Source organism: Microtus oregoni, unplaced genomic scaffold (assembly GCF_018167655.1).
Source record: "Microtus oregoni isolate MIOR12 unplaced genomic scaffold, Mior012 000010F_ref0000083, whole genome shotgun sequence".
In the NCBI taxonomy this organism is placed as follows: Eukaryota; Metazoa; Chordata; class Mammalia; order Rodentia; family Cricetidae; genus Microtus; species Microtus oregoni.
Window position 1 is genome coordinate 42,547,067 of NW_024543069.1, and position 14,621 is coordinate 42,561,687.

Genomic DNA, 14,621 nt, shown 5'->3' on the forward strand with positions numbered 1-14,621 from the left:
CACTTTACGCTTGATTTTTTGGGGCATGTTTTTTTGGGCATTTGTTGGGCATGGTAAATTATACTGTGGAGTGGTTTTTATATGATCCTTTAAAGAGAACTGCATTTGCCCTGCAAGCAATTTACTTGAAGATTAACTTGATCCATCTGAAACTTTGAAGCTATGTTAATGGGTTGTAGGATTCTACAGCGGTGGACTTAGCCCTTTTTACTTAGGACTAAAACTAAGGGCATGGACTTTCAAAGTTCTCTAGCAACTACCTGAGTGTTCATGAGATCTTCCTACCGTATGCAGACAGAATGCAACTCCCCCAAACCTATGAAACTTTGATCTCTAGTCGACTCACAGCCTCCCTGGAGTTGTTCTTTCCCTGGCCATGGCTCTTTTCTGGGCTTGTGCATTCTCTTCCTAGACAAGCACAGTCTAGTCCTGAGTCACACACTCAAAAGGGCACCTATACAAATTTCTGCACTTACCTGACTATCTATCTTCATTTTGGTCTTCTGCCTCACAAATTCCAGTTGGCAAATCTCTCATCTCAGCAAAGTGCCACGCTGTGATGGCTATTCTTGGTGCTTACTTGACTACATTGAGACTCAAGTGTCTGGGTTCACCTGTGAGGGATTTTTCTTACTTACGTCACTTGACATATGAAAAAATCACCTGTAATCTGAATATTTAGAGGTGGAAAGGTTCACCTTTCATCTGGGCTATACCTTTTGGTGAATCCTGTGTAAAGGACATGGGGAAAGACGCTCTTTGCTTTTCACCTCCTTATCCTCATTGTGGCTAGCAAGTCCATTCCTTGACTGACTTTAGAACCCACTTCTTCAGGATTCCAGCCTATGCTGAAGACCAGCTGAGACATTCAGCCTTGTGGACTGAACTGGAGTCTTGGACCCTTCATTTGGAGAAAGTCATTGTTGGACTGGCAGGATCACAGTCTGTAAGGCATGTTAATAAATTCTATATAGATATATATAGATTTATAGGTATAAAATACATAGAGATATTCGTCTTATTAGCTCTGTTTCTCTAGCTATCTTGATTAATAAACAAGCTGTCTATGTTAGGCTCCTCTGTACCATGGTCTAAGTGTCTCTAAAGCTAGGAATAGCTCCCAGTATCAGAGCATTTGCCTACCATCGGTTACCAGGGTTTGTTCTGTCTTGTCCTTTTCTTTTTGTCTTTTTATTGAATGGAATTGCTTATTTTGTTTTGGGGCAAATGATGTGTTTGGATGGGAGGGAAGATATGGACTGTATCTTTGTTACTTTCACATTGCTGTGATAAAAACATGAGCAAGCAAACATAAAAAAAAAAGCATTAATTTGGGACTCATAGTTCCAGAGGAGTGGAGTCCATGATCATCATGGCAGGGAGCATGCAGTGGGCAGGAAGGAAGCTGAGAGATTACATTTGATCCACAAGCATGAGGCATAGACAGAGTTAACCGGGAATGACATGGATTTTTGAAACCTCAAAGCCTGCCCCCAGTGACATACTTCCTCCAACTAGGTCACACCTCCTAATCTTTCCCAAACAGTTCCACCAACTGGAGACCTAACAGTCAAAGATATGAGCACATGGAGACCATCCTCACTCAAACTATCACATTCTACTCGCTGACCTCTATAGGTGGATGGCCATATCATAATACAAAGGTGCTTAGTACAACTTCAAAAGTCCACATTGCATTTCAGTCTCAAGACTGTTTAAAAGTCCAAAGTCTCTTCTTAGACTCACAGTAATCTCTTAACTAGAAACCCCTGTAAAAGCAAAAATCAAACTGCATTCTTCCAACATACAATGGCACAGAAAATACACTACAATACCAAAAGGGGGAATAGGGCACAGTGAGGAAATACTGGACCAAATCAACACTGATACCCAGTAGGGGGAATCCCAAATCCTGCACTTCTGTGTGTGATGTCAAAAGGACTTAGAAGACTCCATGCTTCCAGCTTTGCTGACTGTAACACACTGTTCTCTCTCAGGCTGCTTCTACCCCTGTCTGAAGCTGTCCTTAGGAGATATCCCACAGCTCTGGCATCTCCAACACTGTGGGGACTCCAACACAATTCAGGCTCCCTTTTAGAGCTTCATGAAATGGCCTTTCCCATCCTCCATGCAAGGATTTCCCTGCTACAGGCCTGGTCTTGGTGGCTTTCCTTGACTTCAGAGGAATATTCTACAACGCTGTTACTCTTATATCCTTCATGGCTATAAAGCCTGAATGAAGCCTGTGACTGATGTCTGCTTCCTTGGGGAGAACCTGAACCTCTCCTTGAATTTCATTTGTGTAAGACTGATTTGTTGCTTTCCTTTGTTGTATGAACTTACCTTTAATTTCTAAGGCATTTTCTTTTGTACAGTTGGAAGCTTAGCTGAGTAGGGTCGTGCCCTGAGGACACCACTCTCTACTCCATTCTGAATCAAGCCCTCCTGACCTCTCTCGGCATCAGTCTTGACCCCAACATTAATACATTGAGAGAGGGCCAGGGAGCCATATCAGTGTCATGACAGCTTTCTAACAGCCCCTAAACACTGAGCCACCAACAAGTCCTATAATATCCCATAATCTTTTTGTTTAAACCCACCAATCAGCCCCCAGACTAATCTTTCCTCTCTGGAATTTCCTTAACTCAGTTTAAAAGGGGGGCCTGCGAGCCTCTCGGGTCATCACCATGTGCCACCCCAACATGTTGGAATTTTAATAACGTGTTCTTGCTTATTGCATTCATGTCTGGGGGTCTATGATGGGACTCCTCACAGACCCTAACATCCTGCTGCTCCTTTTCTCCTTACACTGTATGTTCTGTAATTCCTCTTCCCCCACTTGCTCCTTTGCATTACAGAACTGCATGGAAGTCATTACTAAAACCAAATGACAGGCTCAATATTAGGCTCCTGATAAGCCTTTGCTAAGGAAATTAGTGCAAAACTTTTCAGTTTATCCTGACACAGACTCTTAGAACAAGAGCAAGAAGCAGTCACATTCTTTATCAAAATATCACAAGAATGGTATATTGCTCAGTTACTAATACTGTCCCCATTTGCAACCCTGGCTCCTATTAGAATGGCCCATGAAGCCCCACTTGCAGTATTCAACTGCTTTCCTCTTGTCCAAAGTCCCAAAGCCTTTCGCATTTCTCCCCCAAGCAGCATGGTCAGGCCTGTTCCAGTTGTAGCTCCACTCCCAGTACCAACGTCTGTCCTTGTTGCCTTTCTATTTCTGTGACAAGCAGCATGGCCAAGACAACTTATAAAAGAAAATATTTAATTTGTGGCTCATAGGTCCAGAGGGTTAGAGTCCATGACGATCATGGCATGAAGCATGTCAGTAGGTATGGCAGTGGATCAGTGGCTGGGAGCTTATATATGATGAACAAGTCAGGAGAGTGGGGAGAAAAGGGGGTAGAGAAAGAGAAAGAGGGGGAGGGAGGAGAGAGTGCTAAGTGAGCATCCTCAGTGGCCCATCTCCTCCAACAAGGCCACACCTCCTAATTCTTCCCAAATAATTCTACCAACTGGGAAGCAAGTATTCGAATGCATGAGACTATGGGGCATTCTCAGTCACCCACCACAGTCTGGTACCAGATACTAAGCCCTGGTGAAAATGAAAGTCACAGCATTTAATCTTCTCATTTTCAGTATTCCGTCAAGTTTCTAAAATAATGACTATACTTCTATGCTAAGTTCTGACTTAGGAAAGGATTATGATTGAATCATTTGGATAGGAAAAGATCTATCAATAATTCATAAGTCATATAACCATCCATACCTTATGCCAAATGTCCATAGCTATATAAACTAGGTTGTAGGGTCAAGTGGTATTACGACTGCAATGGCTACAGTGCAGTTCTGTGATATGGAAGGACAAGGCTAGCAGACTGCTTGAAGAAGACAGGGCAAATGAACACTTACTAGAAGGGTAAGGAGATGGGTATATCCAGTTACTTGTTCTTGCTGTGCTAGAATAGCATTATAAAAACAACTTAAAGAAAGCCTTTTTTGGTTTATGGTTCTAGAAAGACAGCTCCCATCATGACAGGGAAGTCATGGCAACAGACAAGGGAAGGTTGAAAGCAGGAGCAAGAAACCAGCTGACCACATTCTCATTCATACCCTGGGATCAGAGAGAGATACTGGAAAGTGGGGAGACAACACACACTCAAAACCCTCACCCACAAGTGACATATATTTTCCAACAAGGTTCTACCTTATATATTCTGTGAAGTAGACAGAACTCTTAAAATCTGCTGACATATATACCCATACTTATGAGTTTTAATTTGAGGGAAATTCTTCAGGATGAAAGAAAAACATTCAGAATGGCAATTTATAGTATACTTTTTATTTTATTTTTAACAACTTTAAATTTTATTACATAAAAATTGCATAAACACAACAGAAAAGTTAAATACAAGTTTACCACACATAAAATGGATTATTGTATAATTGGAAATATCAATGCTAAAAATGAAATCTCCACTTCCATAGTGGGAATGGGAAATAGTAATATTAATCAAACAAATAAAATGAAAACCATACTTTAAATAGAATAAAGCTTTTTAAATAATTCAACATAGCCAAATCTTATGTCCACACAGGTCTACATGAGTCCTGGACAGGCAGACAACAACTTGGCCACATCCTATGGCTACACAGGTCTACATTAGTACTTTACAGGCAGACAGCAGCTTGCCCACATCCTATGGTTACATATGTCTACAACCTAGGCAAGTCCAATAGAGTTTGATGAGTCAGAAAAGATTCAGTCTGTACAATTCATTTTCATTTTTTGTACTATTTCAAACTTAAAAAATGCATAGAAATACACCCCCAGCTTCAATTTAACAGATCCAACTCCAGCTTTAGAGAGACTCGTCAACACTGCCTGCCTCCTCTTGTTGATGTCCCTCCTGGTCTTCAGTGGGAATAACACTGTAATGGGCATTCCTTTCAGGGATAAACAGTTCACACAAGGAATAGAGTTCAGAGTTACAGGATATTGGAAAATGACAACTTCCAAGGTTTGCAGATGAGTTTATGAAAACAATCATGGGGGGAGGCAAGAAGACAAAAAATTATAAACTAAATCCATGTGTTCTTATGAGGGTTGAACAGCAGTTCCTAAGCTTGCAGTGGTTACATGCATCCTACAGGTGGCACTGGGCAGGACTCCCCAAGTTAGGACTACATTGAAGAGAGTGGGCTTTATCGTGTTGGACAGCTCAGTATCTGTTTTCAATATTTTCAACCCATCTTGAATGAGGTATAGAGAAGCATCGATGGAAAAGTGCAGGGTTCCACAGCAACCGGGAGGATGTTGTTACAGTAAGTGACGGTGCAGGATCTCCCATACCATCCTCTTCCTAAAGAGGGGCATGTGATGCTGAGAAAAGGTGACAGGTTGGTCTCTAGAAATGTAATCTGCATATTTACAGGTAAACACGCCACAGTCGCTCCCGTTCAGCTGTTGAGGAATCTCCGCTGATGTCATGCTGTATTGCTTCCACTCCAAAGGGTTTAGTTCCATGTTCCTTCGAGTCTTGCTCTCATTTTGTAAATACTGGAAGATTGTTTCACAGATACTCTGCCCTGTGTGTCCCATTGAGTCATAATATATAATACTGTGTTTCCTTAGGTCGATTTCTATTAGACTCCAATGTACCTGCTGGTGAATAGGCACTAAAATGATTTCCTTTTCAAATAGATTTATTCCTTTAGTCCATCTTTTAACAGCACTGTAGCCGCCATATTTTAGCTTAGGGTAGAAAAAAGTGCTAAACACATGAAGAGCAGGGTAGCCTTCACTGTCATTTCGCTGAACCAGAAGATTCATGTAAAAATTAATTACCACATCGTTAAGCCACTCACCAGTTTCTAGTGTCTGGATATCTTCTCTAGTAATTTTCAATTTGAATGCATCACTTAAAATTTCGTCTTTGGGCCCTGGACCTAGTGCCTTCTTGATTTCTTTTTCCATGTCCTCGGTAACATCAAGGACTTCGTCTGTTCCTTTGCCCTTTCCTTGGCCTGCAACAGGCTTTTTCTCTGTAGTAAATATGGGCATCTTGTTGGGGAGTAACCTGTTGCTGCCACTATGCAGGATTTGAACCTGTGTTCCTTGCAAGTCAGACTCCAAGTGGTGTCTCCTTCTTTCTTCAAGGGTTGCTCCCTCTTTCTTCTGTGAATCAGAAGATTCCTTGGTAGACATCTTTACTCTTGTGTCTGGTGACAGACATTCTCTTGTGGCAACAGATTGTTTAGGATCACACTGAGTTGGACTGGATCCATGACTCTGCTCTTCCCCACAACCTTTGATGTTCAAAGTATTCACGAGGGTTGTGTGAGCCCTGTGTGGGTCAGAGTTCATGTCACTATTGTGTTGAAGACACTGCTGTAATTTTCGGTACTTTTCCCTTTGATGGTCTTGTGCAAATTCTTCCATGACACAATACGGTCGCTTATTGGGGAGTAACCTGCTGTTGCCACTATGCAGGATTTGAACCTGTGTTCCTTGCAAGTCAGACTCCAAGTGGTGTCGCCTTCTTTCTTCAAGGGTTGCTCCCTCTTTCTTCTGTGAATCAGAAGATTCCTCGGTAGACATCTTTGCTCTTTTGTCTGGTGACAGACATTCTCTTGTGGCAACAGATTGTTTAGGATCACACTGAGTTGGACTGGATCCATGACTCTGCTCTTCCCCACAACCTTTGATGTTCAAAGTATTCATGAGGGTTGTGTGAGCCCTGTGTGGGTCAGAGTTCATATCACTATTGTGTTGAAGGCACTGCTGTAACTTTCGGTACTTTTCCCTTTGATGGTCTTGGGCAAATTCTTCCATGATACAATAGGGTCGCTTACGACCTTTACCACCATCAGCAGACTTTCTCTCAGTTACACCCTGCTCCCATGGACCTTTGGCCCACTCTAGGGGCGTTAGCTTTTTTGGACTCTCTTCCCGGGGTTTCCGTGGCTGCTCTTTGATTGGCTGTTGGCTTTGAAGCCATAGATCTCGCTGTTCCTGAGCCATCATCCTCTTCCGAGCCTTGCTGGGCTCTTCAAACTCCCAATCTGTTCTACCCTCGTCCTGGTGTTTCAGTTTTCCACCATGTCTCAAGGCTTCAGACTCTGTCTCCGTGCCTCCTTCATCCTGCTGTTTCCTTTTTCTACACTGTCTGGAAGCTTCAGGCTTCGTCTCCATCCCACACGGTCCTGGTTGCCACATAGAATCTCTGCCTGGATTGCCTGTGTTGGGTGCCGGACCCCGATGTCCAGAGAACCACTCACTCCAGGAAATGTAAAATCCACAAGTTGGTTCAAGATCAGAAACTTATCTGGTCACAGGATGGAGAGCTCAGAATAGCTTTTCTTGATGAAGAGAGTTGAATGGGGCATAGGGGTTAGTCAAAGTATGAAGCCAATTGAGTGGGCAGCGTCGGGAACCGATTGGTGAATAATCAAGTGTTCGCAGTTCACCAGGGTCCACCGCGGAAAACCCCGTGGAGTCTACGACTATTTTCTTAGAAATGTCCCTCTAGGGCACAGTAAGTGGCTAAAGTCCCAGAACATCAAAGTCGGACAAACTGTCCTAGTCACTGTAAGGCACCAGGCCTTAACCGCGCAGCTAACACGTGGGAGGCAAGCCTCACAAGTGATACCTGAGTCGGGAGGTTGCCCTAGCCACAGCATTCAAGGTTCTGCAGCTGGTTGTGATGTGACCAGTAAGAATGTAACTCAACATTCTTTGGGGCAGAGGGTGGCCCTGCTCACCCCCAGCTGGGTTCAGGAGTTGGAAGACAGGATTGCAGGGTTGTGAACTAATCACATACATCTCAGTTTCCCTCAGCAAAGCACAAGGATACCCAGATCCTCTCAGCATAACTGAGTTCATCCTGATTAGTACATTTATCTTTTAGAAAATTGTCCATCAGGGTCAATAATAGAAAACAAAATATAATTGCCCTTCAAAATGGCCCCTCAAAATAAGCTTACTAATTACAAAGAATAAGCAGAATTTTGCATTTATAAAACCCAGTAGGTAGTGTTGTGTGACAAAACTTTTCATAGGATAATGAAGCACATGTCTACTCTTTTCAGATAGGGAACCCAGGATGGACCAAAGTACAGAGACCATCAAAGTCCAACTCAGTGAGCCAATGAGTTTATTGGGGTTACTTACAGGACTATGGGAGAGGGGTTGCTTACAGGAGCAGAAATGACTCAAAGACAGGTGCATCATCACAGCCCACCCTCAGCATGGGTGACAGCTCACAAAAGCCGGGACACTGGAAACACTGCACACCTTGCAGACAGCTCCACAGGCTGCAGAGTGTCTTTTCCAAGTGAGGCAGTGGCTCTAAATCTCTTCCAAGCAGCCGTCTGGTGTCTGCTTCTTCTTCCAGGCAGCTGGTCTGAGGTTGGCTCTTCTGAGAGTCTTCCTTGCTGCTCAGCTCCCTTCCATCTGAGAGAGACTCTCAGCTTCTATTGCTTACTAAGACAGGAAGGGGCCTAGTGAATCTGGTCAGTTTCAGGGGCTTTTGGGGTTCTCTTGAGTTGTTTGCCTTCCAGCTTGAGGAGCTTCCCTTCAGAGTGGAATGTTTCAGTCCTGGAGGAAACTGTTGCACAACAGGTACCAACTCACCAGGGACCAGTATGTTACCATGAGAGAGTAAATAAAATTTCAGCATTGTCCATAGGATTCATTGAGAAAAAAGATACTCACTGCTGTGGTGACAGTCCTAGCAATAACAGAAGCCCTGAACTCGTCCCTAGGAGTTACTCTAGGAGGAATTACACTGGAGCTGGAGTTAGAGAGGTGTGGGTTTGATGGATGCAAGTATCTGAGTGCCAGTCACCATGGTTGTACAACAAGCACTTTACAGATTGTCCCTGGCTTCTTGAGCCACTCTTTCACCTACTTTCAAAAGCACAGAGATTGTTTTACAAATGTGTGAGCAAAGGAGTCAAGACACGCATTGTTTGTTGCTCACACTGAAATGTGACCACTTAACAAACTGAAAGTATATTTACACCGGTGTTTTACAGGAAGGAAAAAGTGCTTATTTCTGTGAAAGGTTTGAATTTCTTATGATACTACCCCAGGTGTCACTTTATTCTCATCAAGTTTCTCTTTTTTCTAATTACACCTTAGAGAGATTTGCTCACACACAGAGGAAAAAAGTTCAAATCCCCACATTGATCTTTACATCCCTGAATAACCAGAAGACTGGTGAAGGTGAACATTATGTATGGAGGATAAATTCGCTGTGCTAGGCTTGTACAAACATGTGATTTTAGCTTGTGTAAGCTACGAGGAAGTTGCTCCTATTTTGAATGTGCCCTGTCAGCTGGCCCAATATGAACCAATTTCTGGTGCAATTGGGTATAGCAAGCTTTGTCACTGGAAACATCAATCCTCCAATAATAGCACAGACTAATTATGAAAGCCTGGCCTTAGCTTAGTCTTTTTTTCTCACTAGCTCTTATAACTTAATGAATCTGTTTCTATTAATCTACATCCTATCGCATGGCTTGATTATCTTTCCTCCATCCCCCATGTCTGACCTGCTCTGCTTACCATTGGCATCTCCCGAGTGCCCAGATCCATCCCTCTCACTTCCTCACTCTCTGTGCCTGGAATCCTGCCTGTCCTCTCCTGCCTAGACATTGGTCATTCAGACCTTTATTACACCAATCACAGCAATGCATTTCACACACTGTACAAATACCCAACAACATTTCTCCCTCCCATTATCTAAACAAAAAGGAAAAGTTTTAACTCTAATGTGGTAAAACTAAATACAAAAACAATTATCAGGTAATGATTACATTCATAATGTTCAGTCCGTTTCTATTTGCCAAATTTGGAGAAAGTACTGTATTATCTATCTCATCCTGGTGAGTCCACAGTTTTATACCTAAACAATTTTCTATTGTAACTTGTATACATACATACAGTGAGGCAACAGCCAACATCAAACTAAATGAGTTTCACAGCGATCCCACTGAAATCAGGAACAAGACAAGGTTGTCCACTCTCTCCAAATCTATTCAATATAGTTCTTGAGATCCTAACTAGAGCAATAAAACACCAAAAGGAGATCAAGGAGATACAAATCAGAAAAGAAGAAATGAAACTCTCACAATTTGCAGATGATAGGATAGTTTACATAAGTGACCCCAAAAATTCTACCAAGGAACTTCTACAACTCATAAACACGTTCAGTAATGTAGAAGGATACAAGATTAATTATAAAAATCAGTAGCCCTCCTGTACACAGATGATAAATGGGCTGAGAAAGAAATCAGAGAAGCATCACCCTTCACAATAGCCACAAATAGCATAAAAGATGTCGGAGTAACTCTAACCAAACAAGTGGAAGACTTGTATGACAACAACTTTAAATCTTTGAAGAAGACACCAGAAAGTGGAAAGACCTCCCATGCTCTTGGGTAGGTAGAATTAACATAGTAAAATGGCAATCTTGCCAAAAGGAATCTACAGATTCAATGCAATGCCCATCAAAATCCCAGCAAAATTCTTCACAGACCTTAAAAGAATGGTACTCAACTTTATATGGAGACACATAAAACCCAGGATAGCCAAAACAATCCTGTACAATAAAAGAACTTCTGGAGGCATCAAATCCCTGACTTCAAACTCTACTACAGAGCTACAGTACTGAAAAACAGCCTGGTATTGGCATAAGAACAGTCAGGAGGACCATGAAACTAAATCGAAGATATTAATCCACACACCTCCAAACACCAGACAGAAGTTCTCTTTTGAGTTGTTGGCTAGGGCTGTCCAAGCAACTTCCCAAACAGATAGTCTGTTGCTGTGGGAGCACATCCCGTTCCTTCAGCCAGTAGCATTTAAGATACCAGCTCACTTGGGTGTGGTCTCTTATACTGTAAATGCAGTTATAAAACATGAACAATTTCTCTTGCTTCTGGCTGCTAGACTCTGTTCCTGTTCGCACAGAAGACTGTTGTTATCTAGGACAGCGATCTGTAGGTTTCTCTTAAATAAATAACCCTTTATTATTCATAATTCTGAACTGGTGTGGGATTATTTTGTGACTTCCGTCTTCAGTCTGTGCTTATTACTCTTATCCCCGCCCCCATAGGTGAAAGTTAAGTCTGTATTGCTAGAGACATGAAATACTTTAGAGCCAGGGCCCAGAGACCCCGAGCTAGAACTGACCTCCATGAGGACTAACTTTCATGGTGCCATAATGTGCCATTCAAGCTTCCAAAAGACAAGGACAAGCAACAGTGCTACCCAGCTGTAACACATATGAACCACATCAATGACCAGCATGGTATGATAACCATACAAGTTCAATAATGGCATGAGTACCTTGGCAGTAACCAACAGCTCCCTAATTGGACCTAGGATTTGCCCAACAAGACGGAAACCATGCCTGCTATAGAAAACCTGGACTACTTCTCAGTGCCAGTTAAGTCATGGATCCTGGGGGAGAATCTACTAAACCACCATAATCCCTAACAATATACACATGTGTCCTTATACCCACAGCTAAGTGTAGTCCTCACGTCTTATCAATGAAACTCCTCTTTGCAATGCATGGAGATTTATACAGAAAACTACAATCAATTAATCCCAGAGTTGTGGATCCCAATCCCAATGAATACATTTACAAAACATTCCTGTAACAAACTTCCTCTGTCTCCCCAGCTCCAAATAATGACATGGAGACTTATGATTAATTATGAAAGTGCAATCTTAGCTTACGCTTGTTTCTAACTATCTCTTATAGCTTAAGTTAACCCATTTCTAGTTATCTGCGTGTTGCTGTATAGTTTGTGGTTTTTACCTCTCCTCTTGAATGTTCTGCTTCCTCTACATCTGACTGGTGACTCCTTTTTCTTCTTCCTAGAGCTCTCTCTGTCTGGAAGTCCCACCTATACCTCCTACCCAGCTATTGGCCATTTAGCTTTTTATTAAACCAATCAGAGTGACATACCATTACACAGTATAATCAAATATCCAATACAAAATGGTCAGTCCTAAAAACACACATAAAAGTAAAATTATGCATATATGAATATATAATGTATAAGCATATACATTTATACATGCAATAACAATTAATGACAAAAAAGAGGCCATTAATTTCATAGGGAGCAATGAGGGATACATTGGAGGATTTGGAGGAACAAAAACGAAAGAAGAAATGGTTTAATTATACTATAATCTCAAAAAGAAGGAAAGGAAGGAACAAAAGAGGACTGATCTTGAAAGAAGGAAATGATAAGCAAAAAAACAAAGATCATTGTAGCAGAAATCATACATAAAATATAAGAAAGATAACATACAAATTATAAATATCTATAAATTAAAGATAGCATAACGACACATACCGTCAACACTATAAAAACATTTTAATCATTGGAAATTTTGGATAACATGAACAAGTTCTTTATAAACTACAACTTAACAGTGACGTCAGAACAAATGAAGATTCTATATAGAAGGTTTTTGCTACAATTAGAAGTCCTCTATTATATAAGCAGATGACAGATAGATACATAGTTGGACAGATAGATAAATGAAATATAAATGATATTTGAGTTGTTTTCTTCTTTGATATGTTTGAACAGCTGTATCTCAAGAAACACAATTTATATGGATTTTCAAGTTTATGTACCTAAAATTATGTGTGGTAACATTTATTATCCTTTCAATGTTTGCAGATTGATAGCAATGTCCTCTTTTCATACCTAGCATTGGCTATTCATATTTTCTCTTTTCCCCAATCACTCTTAGATTGTACTTGTCTTCAAATTACCCAGCTTTTGATTTTATTGATTTTCTATGTTGTTTTTCTGTTTCTTATTTCACTGATTTCTGCTTTTATTTTTTCTTTCTTATTTTGTTTACTTTGGTCCTAATTTGCTCCTTTCCCAAGTATCATAAGTCAGAAAATGATAAGGAACTTCTAAAAAAACAACAAACTTAAAATTAATATCATATTTAATTGTAAAAAACATAGTTCTTGGCTTCTGAGATCAAAAGGAAAACAAGAATATGTACTCTCACTGCTGCCATCTTACTTATTACACTACAGATCCAAGAGAATGAAGAAATGAGGAGGAGAAAGAAAAGACATACTTATTGGAATTAAGAAATAAATGTGTCTTTATTTATAGGAGATAAATTTCTATGCTGAAAATTCTAAAGACTTTATACAAAAAATAAGGAACGTAAGGACCATGAATTTAGGAAAGGTGCAGACTATAAAATCAATATTTTTCAACATTGTGTATAATTCTACATAATATCATTAATCAATTGGAAATTGAAATTTGATGCATCAGTAAGATGGCTCAGTGAATAAAAAGTGCTTGCTACCGAATTCAACAACCTCAGCTTAAGGCCAGGAACTACATGATGGAAGGGGAGGGAACTGTTTCCTGGAATCTGTCCTCTGACCTATGGCTTATGGAGAGAGGAGGGGGAGTGTAATGAAAAGTGTAACTGAAGTTTTAAAGAACAGTTTATAGTGGTTTCTGGTTATGGAGACAGAAGCACCAAATTCCCTGGCCACAAAGTTGCATTTGGCCATGTGGGAAATCCTGCATGACAACTAAGGCAAACATGCAAATTTCTGTAAGCAGCCGAGCTGTAGAAAAGCCTGAGGAACTAGGACCCTCAGAAGGACAAAGGTTTTTCAGGTATCATCAGGCTACAGCACCTGTACATAAATCTATTGCTAAAAATACACAAAATTAAATAAATACAATCAGTTATAATACCATTAACAAAATGAATTATTCAGAAATAAATTCAATATAACATGGAAAAGCCGAACACTCAAAAGTGTAGAACATTGCTGAGAAAAAAATCCAAGAACTAAATAAATGTCCCGAGGCCACAGATGAGCACAGTCCGCAGTGTAGTGTGCAGACAGCGGCTCTCCCAGCAGGGTTTCAGATCCGAAGCATTTTCTTTCATTTCCCTACGAGGTTTGGTTTTGTTTGTTTTTTAAATTGACAAACTGAAAAACATAGAAAGAAAGAGACTGAGTGTCTTAGTGTTCTACTGCAGATGAGATACTATGACCTCGGCAACTCCTACAAAAGAAGACATTTAATTGGTGCTGACTTACAGTTTCAAGGCTTAGTTCATCATCATCTAATGGGAAGCATGGTGGCATGCAGGCCGACATGGTGCTGGAGAAATCGCTGAGAGTCCTACATCCAGATCTGCAGGCAGCAGGAAGAGAGACACCAGGCCTGGCTTGGATTTTTGAAACCTCAAAGCCCATCCACAGTGACACATTTCCTCCAACAAGGCCATACCTTCTCAGCCTTCTCAAGTAGTATCACTCCTTGATGACTGAAATTCAAATACATGGGTCTGTGAGGGCCATTCTTATTAAAACCACCTCACTGAGGATAACCTACCTTTCCATTGGTACCCACAGAGCTCCTAGAAAATAATTTACAGGTCTTTTTTCTTTTTTATTAAGAATTTTTATACAATATTTTCTCATTTTATGTAGCTATCCCCATTCCCAGTTCCTCCCCTCCTCCTGCACCAACCTTCCCTTCACACTATCCCCCCAATTCGCTCTTCAGAAAGG

At 41.0% G+C, this 14,621-nt stretch overlaps 1 protein-coding gene across 1 annotated transcript; it reads right to left on the minus strand.

Moving 5' to 3' along the window:
- Positions 1–5,335: 5,335 nt before the first annotated feature.
- Positions 5,336–7,234, minus strand: LOC121453003 (sentrin-specific protease 2-like). Its single transcript, XM_041659513.1, has 2 exons — positions 6,489–7,234; positions 5,336–6,101 (listed from the first exon to the last, which is right to left on the minus strand). The coding sequence occupies exons 1-2, from the start codon at positions 7,232–7,234 to the stop codon at positions 5,336–5,338; spliced, it is 1,512 nt and encodes a 503-aa protein (XP_041515447.1).
- Positions 7,235–14,621: the final 7,387 nt, after the last annotated feature.